A 12,345-nucleotide genomic window follows, 5' to 3' on the forward strand; every position below is an offset into this window, starting at 1 on the left:
TGACAACTCCCATTGGGTGAATATTTGGCAACAAACTATGACTCGGTACCAATAATAGATAAAAAATTCCCTTCTCCTCGTAGTTAAAGGTAAATCATTTATCTACTCAGGGTTTTTGAAAGCCTTGAAAGTCCTTGAATATGCTTGAATTTAAAAATAAAAATTCATGGCCTTGAAAGCTCTCGACTGTGAGGACTAGGGCTTGATTTTGCAATGCGTCTTCTTTAGCAATTTTCTAGTCGAAAATTACAGTTCTTTCAGGGAAAAGCTGAGAAATAATTTTAAATAATTTAAAATTGCCCTTGCAAACCTTTCCAAAAGTGGTCCTTCAATTTTCTAAACTTGGCCTTCAAAGTCATTAAGAGGTCCTTGAATTTTAACCTTTGACATCTGTAGGAACCAACTCCCGTATGGTAATATATTATTTTGATTGTTGTCTAGTACCATAACAACATTCATTACACTCCCGCAGACAAAAGTAAACACCAGTGGACTTATTCAGGACCGGCAGTGACGAAATTGCATGACGATAGTAACAATGGCAATATGGCAGTCCCCAAAAGATAATACCAGATGTGCGATATTGAAAGCCCGAGTTCACGCAGCTATGCGTCTATTATTTTTTACTTGGGCTTTCCGAAGGAAACGCGCGAGGTATAAATTCAACTTAATTTTTTTTTTTGCGTCCAGTCACAAACACACTTCCACTACAGCGGACGCGTGAAGTGTGAGCGCATGCATAGAATGAACCCTAGAGCGCATGGTTGGTTGCCATCGTGGAAAATTCGTTGCTTGATGTATGCGAAAGAAATTAAATGGCTATTACGCTCAATATACATACAAAGTCACATACCGTCCGCGGTAGACCCACACTAAGACTTGTGGAGCGTTTTGGCAACGGTTCGGTCCGCGAACTTTACGAGAGGTCAATGTACGAGCGATCCTTTACGAGTGAACCTTCTATCAAGAAACATCAAGCGAAACCTGCTATATCAAGCGAACTATTTCAAAATATGTTTACATGTAAACACAAGCGTGTATTTAGACGTGATCGAGAACCCAGTAGAATACCAGAAGCTACTCTAAAACGTCTCAGAAGAAAGGGCAGAAAACTGAAGGAATCTGTTTATGGGCGTATTCATCCAAGCATACCGAAGTCCTCTTGGCTACATCGTTATGTGAAGGTTAGAAGAATTACAAAGAATGTTTGTAAGCTTAATGCGAAGAGGGTAAGATTAAATAAAGTTACACAACATGAGAAGAAGTATTTGTTGAATTGTTTTGTGAGGGTATATCAAAAGAGAATTAAATTGAAGTATAAAGCAAGTCGGTATTTATCAATGTTTTCTTGTAATAGACCCATGTGTCTTTATAAGAGTCAGACACACGTATCAAACTATTGTAAATTTCAAATGAGCTCAAATATAGAGAAAAACCTTGGTCCTAATCCAATGTATATTGACCCCAGCAAAACAATAATGGCACCATATAGCCATTGGTTTGTAAAGTCCTTGAAGATGCTTCAATTTAAAAACAAAAAATTCAAGGTCTTGAAAGTATTTGAATTTGAGGAGTAGGGCTCGATTTTTGCAATGCTTTTTCTTAAGCAATTTTCAAGTTGAAAATTACAGTACTTCCATGGAAAAGCTGAGAAATAATATTAAATAATCTTAAAATTGCTTATGCAAACCTTTCCAAAAGTGGTCCTTTATCTTCTAACACTTAGCCTTCAAAGTCATTGAAAAGTCCTTGAATTTTGATTATTTTGATTGTTATCTAGTACTATAACAACATTAATTACTCTCCAACAGACAAAACTAAACACAAGTAGACTTATTCACGACTGGCAATGACGAAATTGCGTGATGACAGTAACAATGGCAATATGGCAGTCCCCTCAAGATAACTCCAGATGTGCGATATTGAAAGCCCGAGTTCACGTAGCTATGCGTCTAGTTGGGGTTGTGGAAGGGACTGCAGGAAGCGTGGTACCAATGCAGTTTATTTTTGCCAACAATTATTCAGACACCAGCATCAGTCACTAAGTGTCTCACTTCAACCCACATATCCAAAAAATAACTCCTACATGCGTAGGGTATTCGGTCTTTTCGTCTAAAGTCTTAGGTCCATTCGTCCAATATCAAGTCTATTCGTCAAAGTTACAACATTATTTTAAATGAAGTTGTGACACAATATATTTTATTAGATTGTGGCAACTAAAGACTTGCCTTTTAATTATTTCGCGCAAAAGAAATGGGACTATCAGGCTTGTTGTGAAGCGTCTGTTAGGTGTGATAGACAACTAAGTGTAACATCGCTAAATGTCAGACATAACCAACAACATAGTCCAACACGATAGAGAAATGAAACGAAGCCAAAAATGACCCCAACTAAACATCTTCTCTGTGTATTTATCGTAATTCACGACGTTGAATTCGTAAAACGAGGATTGATGACTAAAGCTATCGGAACCAAAATGGCAACGGCTCACACCAATAAGTTCTTTATATAGTCTTATCAAGCCTTCTAAAAGTTATTTATTTGCTTCGAGAAAAGATTTACCAATTAGACGAACAGACTTAGATGAAAAAACTCTAGGACGAAAAGACTTTTGGACGAAAAGACCGTAATTCATGCGTAGCATCCCTATGTTTTTAAAAATCCAGGCAACTCAAAAAGCGTAAAGAACAATACAAATATACTGACCACAACTTGGATATGAAATTCTCGAGCTTTCAAAGTGCTTCATTTTACCATTTGTTTTATTTCATTGAGGTTTATCATGAACAGAGAAGCCCGCCGCTGCAGCCACGATCAAAACGGTACCGGCTTAGTTTTCGACGAATTTTGTAGCTCACTTTTCACATTTGTACTCTCTATACTGTTAGTACAATTTTTCTTGAAAATTCTGAAGGACACCATAAAAGGGCTGACAATAAAGCCAATTAGTTCAAGTAGATATTCCCATGCAGCTTACCGTGAATCCGTTTTGAGACAAATGCAAATTACGTCTCGATTGCAAAGCAACACAAAATTTGCATATCAGGCTATGCAAGAGTTCGTGACAGTAATTGGTACATAGGGTGGGTAGGGTATTGCCAAGATTGGGTCTTTTTGCCATAGGTCTCTTTTCTTTTGTTTTTGACTATCGTTGTTCCAAAGTTTTCAATCACATCAGTTCAAAACAGGAAAGAGGTCTCGATGATTTTAATTGACGGAACTACCATACGTAGTTTGCATAGCGCGACAATATAATAGGTTAAATTTACAAACATGGACTACCGACTATACTCCCGAAAGAGCAAAAAAAACTTCCATCATTTCCCCAAGAGCGGGAACACCCAAAGTATTGTCTTTTTTCAACTTAGAATCTTATTTAGTTCACATGGGAAATAAACATGCAATAATGAGGTTGATTTAATTACATAAAATTGAGGTGTTCGATTCTTCAAAAGTAAGTAACGAGAAACATAAATTCTTGGTAAAATAGTTTATTAGCGTTCTAAAGAGAAATCTGCTACTTCAAAGTAACGAATTATAGAGAGAGGCCGCATACTTCATTTCCCACCACCCCATGAACAAATTCAACTGTCACGCAAGCTCGTTTAGCCTCTCTGAAAATTTCTTATAAATTAAAGCGAAACAAATTTGCTCACAGTCTGGCAAACAACGGATAAATAATGAACAGGATCGACGATAGAAAACTCTGAACATAAACTTTCAATAGTCAGCTCGATCAGCATTTTAATGAATTTTGTCGCTAAGAAAACCAACACGTTGTATCAGGCGCACAGGGAACAAAAATTGTAAAGTTTAGACGTTTTCAGGAGCAGCCGTTTTGATCGAGCCATGACCTAAATTGACGGTCCAGATGTCAAACTTACGGAGACCGCTGAATGGAGAAAACGGCAAAGCAGAAAAACTTTGGACTCTTACGAACAGCTAAGAATATAATATTTGAGTTAAGGTCATTATAATTATTTACTTTGCTACATGCATCGCAATCGTGTCAATATTTAATACATCAATGTCTTGATGGTCACATGTACACAACAGGATGGCGTGATTTTGTCATTCTTCACGATTTTCAAAAAATTGTCAAAAGTCCTAAATTCATTTCCACAAACTAAACCTTATATAATTTGAAAGATCATCAACTCTAGTATTGTCATTCGTAATCTTACGAAATTCTGAACAAAGGCAAATGCGTTGTTTTTCGCTTACCGTTTTACGCAAGACGGGAGAGCCATAAGCTTTTGACTTCTCTTGAATACTGGGATTAATCTAATCTTTCATGAAATCATCCACGGTGTTTAGACTATGACGAGTTGTACCACAACTTGGAACTATGATAACTTTTTCTACCGCAGTTGTTTCGATATGCGAGTCGAGTGAATCACGACCTATTTTAAACCTGCTCGGTGTCACTAAATCGATCCCGAGACTGAAAACGAAATGTTTTCGTTTTTCGGAAACAAATATTTATTTCAAGGAAAAAACCGTACACAGCAATTGTATACTTTCTAAAAGCTACTTGTATGCAAAAGAACGGTGAAGTTTTAGTCTTTTAACTTTGTCATGCAATGTTTGATTTTTGCACGGATTTGCTCTCAAATAGAACATTGGCATGGCTGTTGTCTAGCAGTGCCCGTTGGCCCCTAGTGCCTTACTTTTGCGCTTGAGCGACTCAGGAATTTTAGCCTTTTTCCTAAAAAGCATATGCTGGGCTCCCTGGATTTCACAGTTTCTGAGCACTGGGCTGATCATCTCTTACAAAAATGGAAAATCCCTTTGATAAACGTTTGCATATGAAACTCCTTGTTAACAAAAGGTACTATCATATCTCCGATGGCCACGCCCAATAATAGCTCTCTCACAAAAAATGAAAATTGGGTAGTTTTTTGCTCACTGTGATTTTCATGAAAAATTTCACAATTGGTTACCACCGGTTTATGAAACGTACCTGTTTATTACATCTTTATTGCACTTTTTTAGTTCGAAAAGTACATAACAAGTCACGGACCTTGGAAGTTTCTTTTAGTAGGTCGAGTCAATTTTTAATAAATCTGAGCGCGAAAATCAGAACTGCCTGTGAAAACTAGGGAACAGCTTCTCACTGCATGCTGGGATAGCCGTGTTACCGCCAGATTTGAAAACTGTAATAAATTCCCCGCGTTTTGGTGTGCGATTCATAAATATTGATGAACATTTTCTTACGGACCGATGGCCTTCAAGTGTTACCAATACCATTTTTACTGCTGCTATTCATTTCCATTGAAAGAAGTGAATCGGCTGGGCATGATTCAGGAGAGCAGGGAAGCGGTTCATCGGGTGATTCTTTTCCTTCGTTCTCGTATGAAATAAACAAGTAAGTATATAAAATAACATTCTTACTGTAAATTTTAATACTGTAAAGAGTACCTCCGGAAAAGGTATTTGAGCTCGGAAGAGGAGTAAATAACATCGAATACAAGCGCTCGCCGTAGCCGGCTCAAGAAGTACAAAATACACTTTACGTAATGTCAACAATTCTAAAGTAAGATTGTGTTACATGTGTTTCATGTTAGCGGCATTTAAAATAAATTTACCGGTGTTCCATTTTTTCCCCTTTAGTTTGCTCATTTACACCATATCGAAGGAGGGAAAGAGTCATGACGATGAAGGTAACGATTCTCCTTTAGCATCTGTCGTGAAGAAAATTTTGGAAGACTCAGGAGCACATAATGTGGAAGTAAACAAACGCATTTTGAACGTTTTTAAGAAAAAGATATCAATCTTTCATACAGCGTTCAAGCGGGCAAGCAAATCAGGAGGAAAAGCCCTGAAGAAATTAGTTAACGGGTGGAAATTTGGACCAAATTATAAATTGAAAGTGTTCTACAATGAAGTTGACGTTTTGAAATGAAAGGGTGATTGCGATCGGCTGAGAGGTGAGAAAAGAGTTCTCGAGGAGTGCGTGACTGAGCAAGCAGCTAAACGGATTTGCCTTGAAGAGAAATTGAAAACTGCCCTGAATAAGTCACAGAAGAAAGATGAAGAGAGCAAGAGACGATTCAAACGTTTAGCAAAAAGGTTGCAGACATGTGCTCGGAAAAAAGGTCAAGAGGCCCAGCAAAGAAAAAATCTTTTCAGCAGTACACGCGACAGCATCAGGCACGCGTCAAAAAACAAATGAAGGAACAATGTCACACAACCCTGTCATTCCTTGGCTTATACAATTATGTTGCCACCAAGGTAGAAGTCTTCAATGAGGACACTGGTCAGTTAGAAACTTTTAGTCTTCTTGAAGAAGGTGAACTTCCTTTTATTGACGACAATGCAAAGGAAATGACAGGCAAAGAGCTGGATGATCTTGATATGTGGATGTATTTGAAAGACAAATTTAACATCTCCAATGAAGCCTGGCGTGAGTTTCAATCAAGGCAAAAGATATGCCAAAACTGTCCCAGATAACGAAACAGATAAACAAGTTAAATACTTCATGGAATTTGAGTTGCACTCCTGGTGAAGCAGAAGGTGTTCAAGTAAAATTTGAAGACAGCCTTCGAAAACAATTAACAAGACTAGACTTGAAAGAAAACACAATTAAGGTAAAGCTCAGTGGGGATGGAACACAGATAGGAAAGAGGTTGAAAATAGTGAACTTCACTTACACTATATTAAATGAGAAAGATGTAGCCATGGGGGAAAAAGGGAAGTACATTTTGGCAATAATAAAAACAACTGAAAGCTATGAAAATTTACAAGAAAGTCTCTCTGATCTCAGGAATGAGATGGAATCGCTTAAGACAATTACTGTAAATAATTGCAAATATGATATTGAATATTTCCTTGGGGGAGACTGGAAGTTTCTGGCTTGTGTTTGTGGCCTAGGGGCTGCAAACCAAGACTATGCTTGCATATGGTGTAAGTGCCCCAGACTACAGAGGTGGGATACAACTGGTCTATAACTGGTCTATAACTGGTCTATAACTGATCTTAGTCTAGGGGCACGAAACCTGGCACAAATAAGTCAGTGTGTAAAATCACAAATAAGTCAGTGTGTTTAATTGTAAAAAGAATCCTTTATTCCCATTTACTCCTCTTGATCATGTAGTCATTGATACTTTACATCTGTTCTTACGAATTTCTGACAATTTGATTGAACTTCTGATTAGACAATTAAGAAGACTAGATAGCATTGAGAAAAAGGGAATATTTACAGATGGATTTCCAAGAGATAAATATAAATATATGGCGGGTTATGAAATGCTCCTCAACAACCTGGGAGTATCATTTCAGTGGCATATTGGGAAAGAAAGCAAGAAATTAGAGTACAGAGACCTGACTGGTCCTGAGAAGCTGAAATTGTTTCAACATATAGAAATGTCAGCAATTCTTCCTACTTGTGAAAACTGTGCCCAAATTCAAAAGCTATGGGCTGATTTCATAGATATTATTGGTGATTTTAAGCTTGATTTTCATTGTAATGATGAAATTATGCATTTAAAAGGCAAGATTGGGGATTGGTTAGGTAACTCTCTTACATTATACCAAACCAAGGATGTCACCCCTTACATGCATGCCTTTTATTACCATGTTCCTGAATTCCTTAATCTATACACAAACATTGCCCACTATACTCAGCAAGGTATGGAGAAGTACAATGATAGGGCATCAAAGGATTACTTTCGATCCACCAACCACAGGGGAATTGCTGCACTCAAACAATTATTTCTGAAGAAAAATAGAATACAGTACCTAGAGGCAGCTGGATATGCAAGGGTCAAAAACACCTATAAGTGTTCCAACTGCTCAAACACTGGGCTCACAACTAAGACATGTACATCGCATTGTATACATTGCCAGCATCCTACATGTTCCTCACATCTTGTTAAAATTAAAGGGAAATGGACCCCAAAATGTATGTAGGGTTTAAGTGACTGGCAAAGCCTTTGTAGCAGTCTTAACAACATAATTTGAACTTATACCCCATTTGTTTTATGTTCATATCAGAAAATATAACAGTGAAACTATACTTTTACCTCACTGAGTGAGTTAAGCCTTTGACAAATTATGTCCTTTCAAATTAGCAGTGTCGACTATGCAAACATAATGCAAAATTTATTTTACACATGACATATAATTTAAACTAAAAAGTCCTGCTGATGTACTGTCTCTTGTTGCCGTCTCCCCCAACAAAGGTTAAAACTAAAGCATACAGGCCTTCTATCTCTGACCGTACAAACTTTCCTCCAATGTATTTAAACTCCATAATTGGGTTTCTCTTGGTCAACCAGTATTGCACTGTTCCATTCACAACATACGCAAAGTCGCCATTTTCATTGAAAATCCTCTCATTCCACTTTAAACCTAGTATATGATCCAAGTCAGCATTATCCTTGATTGTATGTACCTTCTTCCCTCTGATCTGAATTCCTTTTAAAACCTTACCAAGTCCTCTATCGAAAACATCACAGTCAACATTAACTTCGATCCTGATTTCAGGATCATCATGCCGCCCTGACCACAGCTTATGCTTTATTTCTTGATAGATATGTCCATGGAAGACGTTCGTCCTGTCTTCAAGAGATATTTCTTCAGGAATATACGCTTTCTCCACCCGTTCGAATGGGGACATGTTCTCGTCCTGAGAGTCACGCCATTCATCAGCTTCTTCTTTGTAACCTTTATAGTGAATTTTAACTCTTTTCTTCTGTTTGTCGATCGCGACTATTTCGATTTCATAAAGCTTATTATCCCTAGCTGATTTCCTCCTCTTCTTTTTCTTATATTCAACTGCCAAATATTCGTTTAAAAGCCGTTTTGGAGGCTGCGACGTGCGTTTCGTTTTTACCGCCATTTTAATTACAGCAGCTCGCGCATGCGCTTAGGGTAATTTTACGAAATCCTTCAAGTAAGATTACTCAAAATCAAATGTTCCACTCACAGGGGAAAGAGTTTAATAAGGAGAGCAAAAACATAATTTGAAGGCAGAATGCCACATGAGGAGTCCTTACCAGTCTTTCTTTACCTTTATCATTATGCGAGGCCTCTAGGAGGCTTGGTTACCAAATGGAGCCCGATTTCTAGGCTCCACGAGAAAGTGATCCCCAAAAAAATTTGGTCACTAGGCAGCTACTTAAGATACGTCGCCATCTTGAATTTAATTATTTCCGAGTGGCTAGCCCTTTTCAGTAATAGACTCGATGTGACGGGGTATCCTTCAGTTAGTCTCAGAAATGTACTTTGAAATCAAGGTTCAAAGTTTACTTCATGAGTTGCCATTAAAATCAAGGTTGTTCCAAAATGAGCGAGGATTCCAAAATAACTATTACTCATGGTGATTGTGAAAATTATCGCTTGATGGAAGCTAGTATGTAATACGTGAGTGAAGATCCTTCTTGAGTCCTGTAACAAGTGTTTATGTAAGATTTTTGCGCTCCACCGATTAAGGCTTTCTTCACGCAAATAATTCTGGCGGAAGAGTTGTCCTTTCTGTCTCATTAAAATCAAGTTGAAGGGAGGGCCGGAAGATATGGAACCCTCGGGCCCTCCATTGCATTCCCACAACACCGCTTATTTACCGCTTAGGAGAATAATATATACTAGAAAACTAACCTGAGAAAGGAATTGAAACCACAACGACGAAACAAACGGCCCATACGCCACTATTTCCCATCGTAGGTGAAGATTGGTAAACGAGACAATGGTTTCACTTTGTCTCACGTATCAATTCTGACCACGTTGCATCATGGTCCTAAACAAAAAGGGCGGCACCTGCTATTCTTGGTTTTCTATGGCATATGGCAAGCCGGACAGGACAAAAGTATAGTGAAAGGAAGTTTACATGAAGAGTTACAAATATCATAGTACGAGTTTAAAATTTCACTGGACGAGTTACAGTTTTACTGGATGAGATACAGTTTTTGTACTTCCAGAAAAAAGATTGTTGCACCAGAAAAACTTTTTTATACACGAGAAAAAACTTATAATGCAAGAAAAATTTTGATGGACGAGAAAAACTTTACTGGACGAGAATATCGATTGATTATCATGATTAGTTAATTCAATCCAATGCATGAGTGATGATTCGCACTGGTTCAAGTTTTTTTAGCTCTGTTGTTTTTGTTATTTTTCTCTTATCGTTTTGGTCCTTCGGCAGTCTACATCACAGACGAATATGGCTAAGATCCTGGACAGCACCTGTAGCGGGTCTAGTGGCTGGAACTTCAACAGTATTTGCAGAAAATTCAACATTTATTTCTTGCTCTTTTCCAACTGTGCGTCGTGGTTTTCCAACCATTTTGCATATGAACAATGGGACAAATTCCGTACTTGATGAGCTATTGTCATCGTTGATCTGGTCGTTTGGAGGTATTGTCCATCGCGGCATTGTTGGTTGCCGCTCAATTCATCACGGCATTCCTCTTTACTCTAGACATTTATTCCATCTGCCGCTGAAAGATTCCCGCTTTTACCACATAAAGATCAAGAAAAAGCGTGCTCCGTGTCTTTACTATCCCAACTCGTCCGCATCGCGGCAGCTTCTTCTCAGAGGCGGGGACGTGTCTGTTAATCCCGGCCCTTCCACCAACGATCGTCTCCTAAAATGCCTTTCATTTAATGCACAAAGCCTAAAAAGTAAACACAAGTCTCCTCGCAGCGAATCGTTCTGCCAGATTCATGCATTTCAAAAGCTGGTTTACACTAACGAATACGACATCATTTGTGTTACCGAGACTTGGCTCAAAGATTTTTTCCTGGACTCTGAGATTTTGGATGCCGGCTACACTATCTTTAGACGCGATAGGGTTGAACGTGAAGGCGGGGGCGTGCTAATAGCAGTAAAGGTCAATCTTGATTGCCGTCGCAGATCTGACTTAGAAACAGGGCTCGAAATGTTATGCGTCGAGTTAAACCTCGCGTGTTCTTCTAAATTAGTAATCAGTGTTATTTATAGACCACCTGACTCTACACCAAGCTATGATTTTTACTCCGTCACGGAGTTTATGTCTCATCTCAATATCTCTGCTCGCTTCCTCAAGAGCCATTCCTTAATTCTTGGGGACTTCAATTATCCTGCCATCAAGTGGATTGAAGGCTGCGGCTTTTCGAACTTTACGAACTCTGCCGATTCTGCTTTTTGTGAAACTTTACTCGACCACTCTCTACTGCAAGTGAACCCTTTTCCGACCCGCAAGGAGAATATTTTGGATTTAATAATAACTGATGCACCTGACCGCATTATGAACATTGCGACCTTAACTCCTCTACTGGCTGGCCTTGTGACCGATCACGACCTACTTGAATTTAATTTGGTTGCTTGGCCTCGTAGGGTAAAGAAACCTGCACGCTATGCCTATAAATTCAAATCAGCTAACTTCGAGAACCTCAAACTGCAGATTATGCAGAGCTCTGCTATTAGTAATAGCGTATTACGTGACTCTGATGTTGACGCCTGCTGGTCCATTTGGAAATCCGCCCTTCTGGATGTTATCGATGCTAATATCCTTCTCTTTGCGCCCTTTTTAATTTATCTCTTGAGGAGGGTAAACTACCCATTGAATGGAAAAACGCACTTGTCGTTCCTGTTTATAAGAAAGGAAAAAAGGAGGACGTTACTAACTACAGACCTATCTCTCTCTACTGTGCGTTGTGTCCAAAGTATTAGAACGATGTATACTCAAGCACTTTAATGATTTTCTTTGTCCTTTGTTTGACAATGCTCAGCACGGTTTCCTTTAGGGTCGATCTACAGTCACCCAGCTTCTAACGTTCTATCACTAGATTGGCCAGTCTCTTGATAAGGGCCTGCAGTCGGACATAGTGTATCTGGATCTCGCGAAGGCTTTCGACAGTGTTTCCCACCAAGGGTTGCTTCTGAAACTCTCCCAATACGGTGTCAGTGGGAAACTTCTGCAGTGGTTTGAGAGTTATCTAGATGGACGTGGTCAGCAGTGCTTGGTCCACGGTTTCACCTCTAGTCGTTCCCCAGTTCCATCAGGAGTCCCTCAAGGCAGTATCCTTGGTCCTCTGCTGTTCTTAGTTTATGTGAACGACCTCCCGCCGGTGATACAGAATCATATCGCACTTTTCGCCGACGACTCAAAGTGTTCCAGTGTCATTGATAGTCTACAGGACTGTGAGTCACTCCAAAAAGACCTGGACAGTCTGCAGGGCTGGAGTGATAATTGGCACCTAAAGTTCAACACCTCTAAATGTGAGGTACTAACCGTCACACGTAAGCGCTTCCCACTTCGCTACGATTATAAGTTGAACAACATCTCACTTAATCACGTCACTCAAGTAAAAGACCTCGGAGTGTCAATCTCTTCCGACCTCACATGGGACACTCACACCAAC

The 12,345-nt window shown here is 39.0% G+C and overlaps 2 protein-coding genes across 4 annotated transcripts in view; one reads left to right on the top strand and one right to left on the bottom strand.

The window, feature by feature from the left end:
- The window catches only part of LOC148726952 (uncharacterized), a 33,530-nt gene extending 23,826 nt beyond the window's left edge, over nt 1-9,704 (bottom strand). Inside the window, exons 1-2 of one of the 3 annotated variants that reach the window (XM_088727965.1) lie at nt 9,601-9,702; nt 7,045-8,667 (exon numbers count right to left, since the gene is read on the bottom strand). In XM_088727965.1, the coding sequence (XP_088584091.1) occupies nt 8,132-8,667; nt 9,601-9,661 (597 nt within the window). In that variant the 5' untranslated portion in view covers nt 9,662-9,702 and the 3' untranslated portion in view covers nt 7,045-8,131. Of the gene's footprint in view, nt 1-7,044; nt 8,668-9,600 lie in introns of those variants that run through there. The other 2 variants (XR_015989637.1, XR_015989636.1) reach the window with 2 other exon arrangements.
- Nucleotides 4,738-7,328, top strand: LOC148726953 (uncharacterized). Its single transcript, XM_088728010.1, has 3 exons — nt 4,738-5,368; nt 5,614-5,663; nt 5,787-7,328. Exons 1-3 carry the CDS (start codon nt 5,202-5,204, stop codon nt 5,903-5,905), a joined length of 336 nt encoding a protein of 111 aa, XP_088584136.1. The 5' UTR covers nt 4,738-5,201; the 3' UTR covers nt 5,906-7,328.
- Nucleotides 9,705-12,345: the final 2,641 nt, after the last annotated feature.

The sequence above is a fragment of the Stylophora pistillata genome, chromosome 7 (genome assembly GCF_964205215.1).
Source record: "Stylophora pistillata chromosome 7, jaStyPist1.2, whole genome shotgun sequence".
NCBI classification, from domain to species: Eukaryota; Metazoa; Cnidaria; class Anthozoa; order Scleractinia; family Pocilloporidae; genus Stylophora; species Stylophora pistillata.

What these genes read in the sequence shown, in the direction of transcription:
- LOC148726953 (XM_088728010.1), top strand. Translation starts at nt 5,202, where the DNA reads ATGAACATTTTCTTACGGACCGATGGCCTTCAAGTGTTACCAATACCA. An exon ending in TTCTCGTATGAAATAAACAA is followed by an intron (nt 5,369 to 5,613) that starts GTAAGTATATAA and finishes TTTCCCCTTTAG; the next exon opens with TTTGCTCATTTACACCATAT. An exon ending in AAAGAGTCATGACGATGAAG is followed by an intron (nt 5,664 to 5,786) that starts GTAACGATTCTC and finishes TCTTTCATACAG; the next exon opens with CGTTCAAGCGGGCAAGCAAA.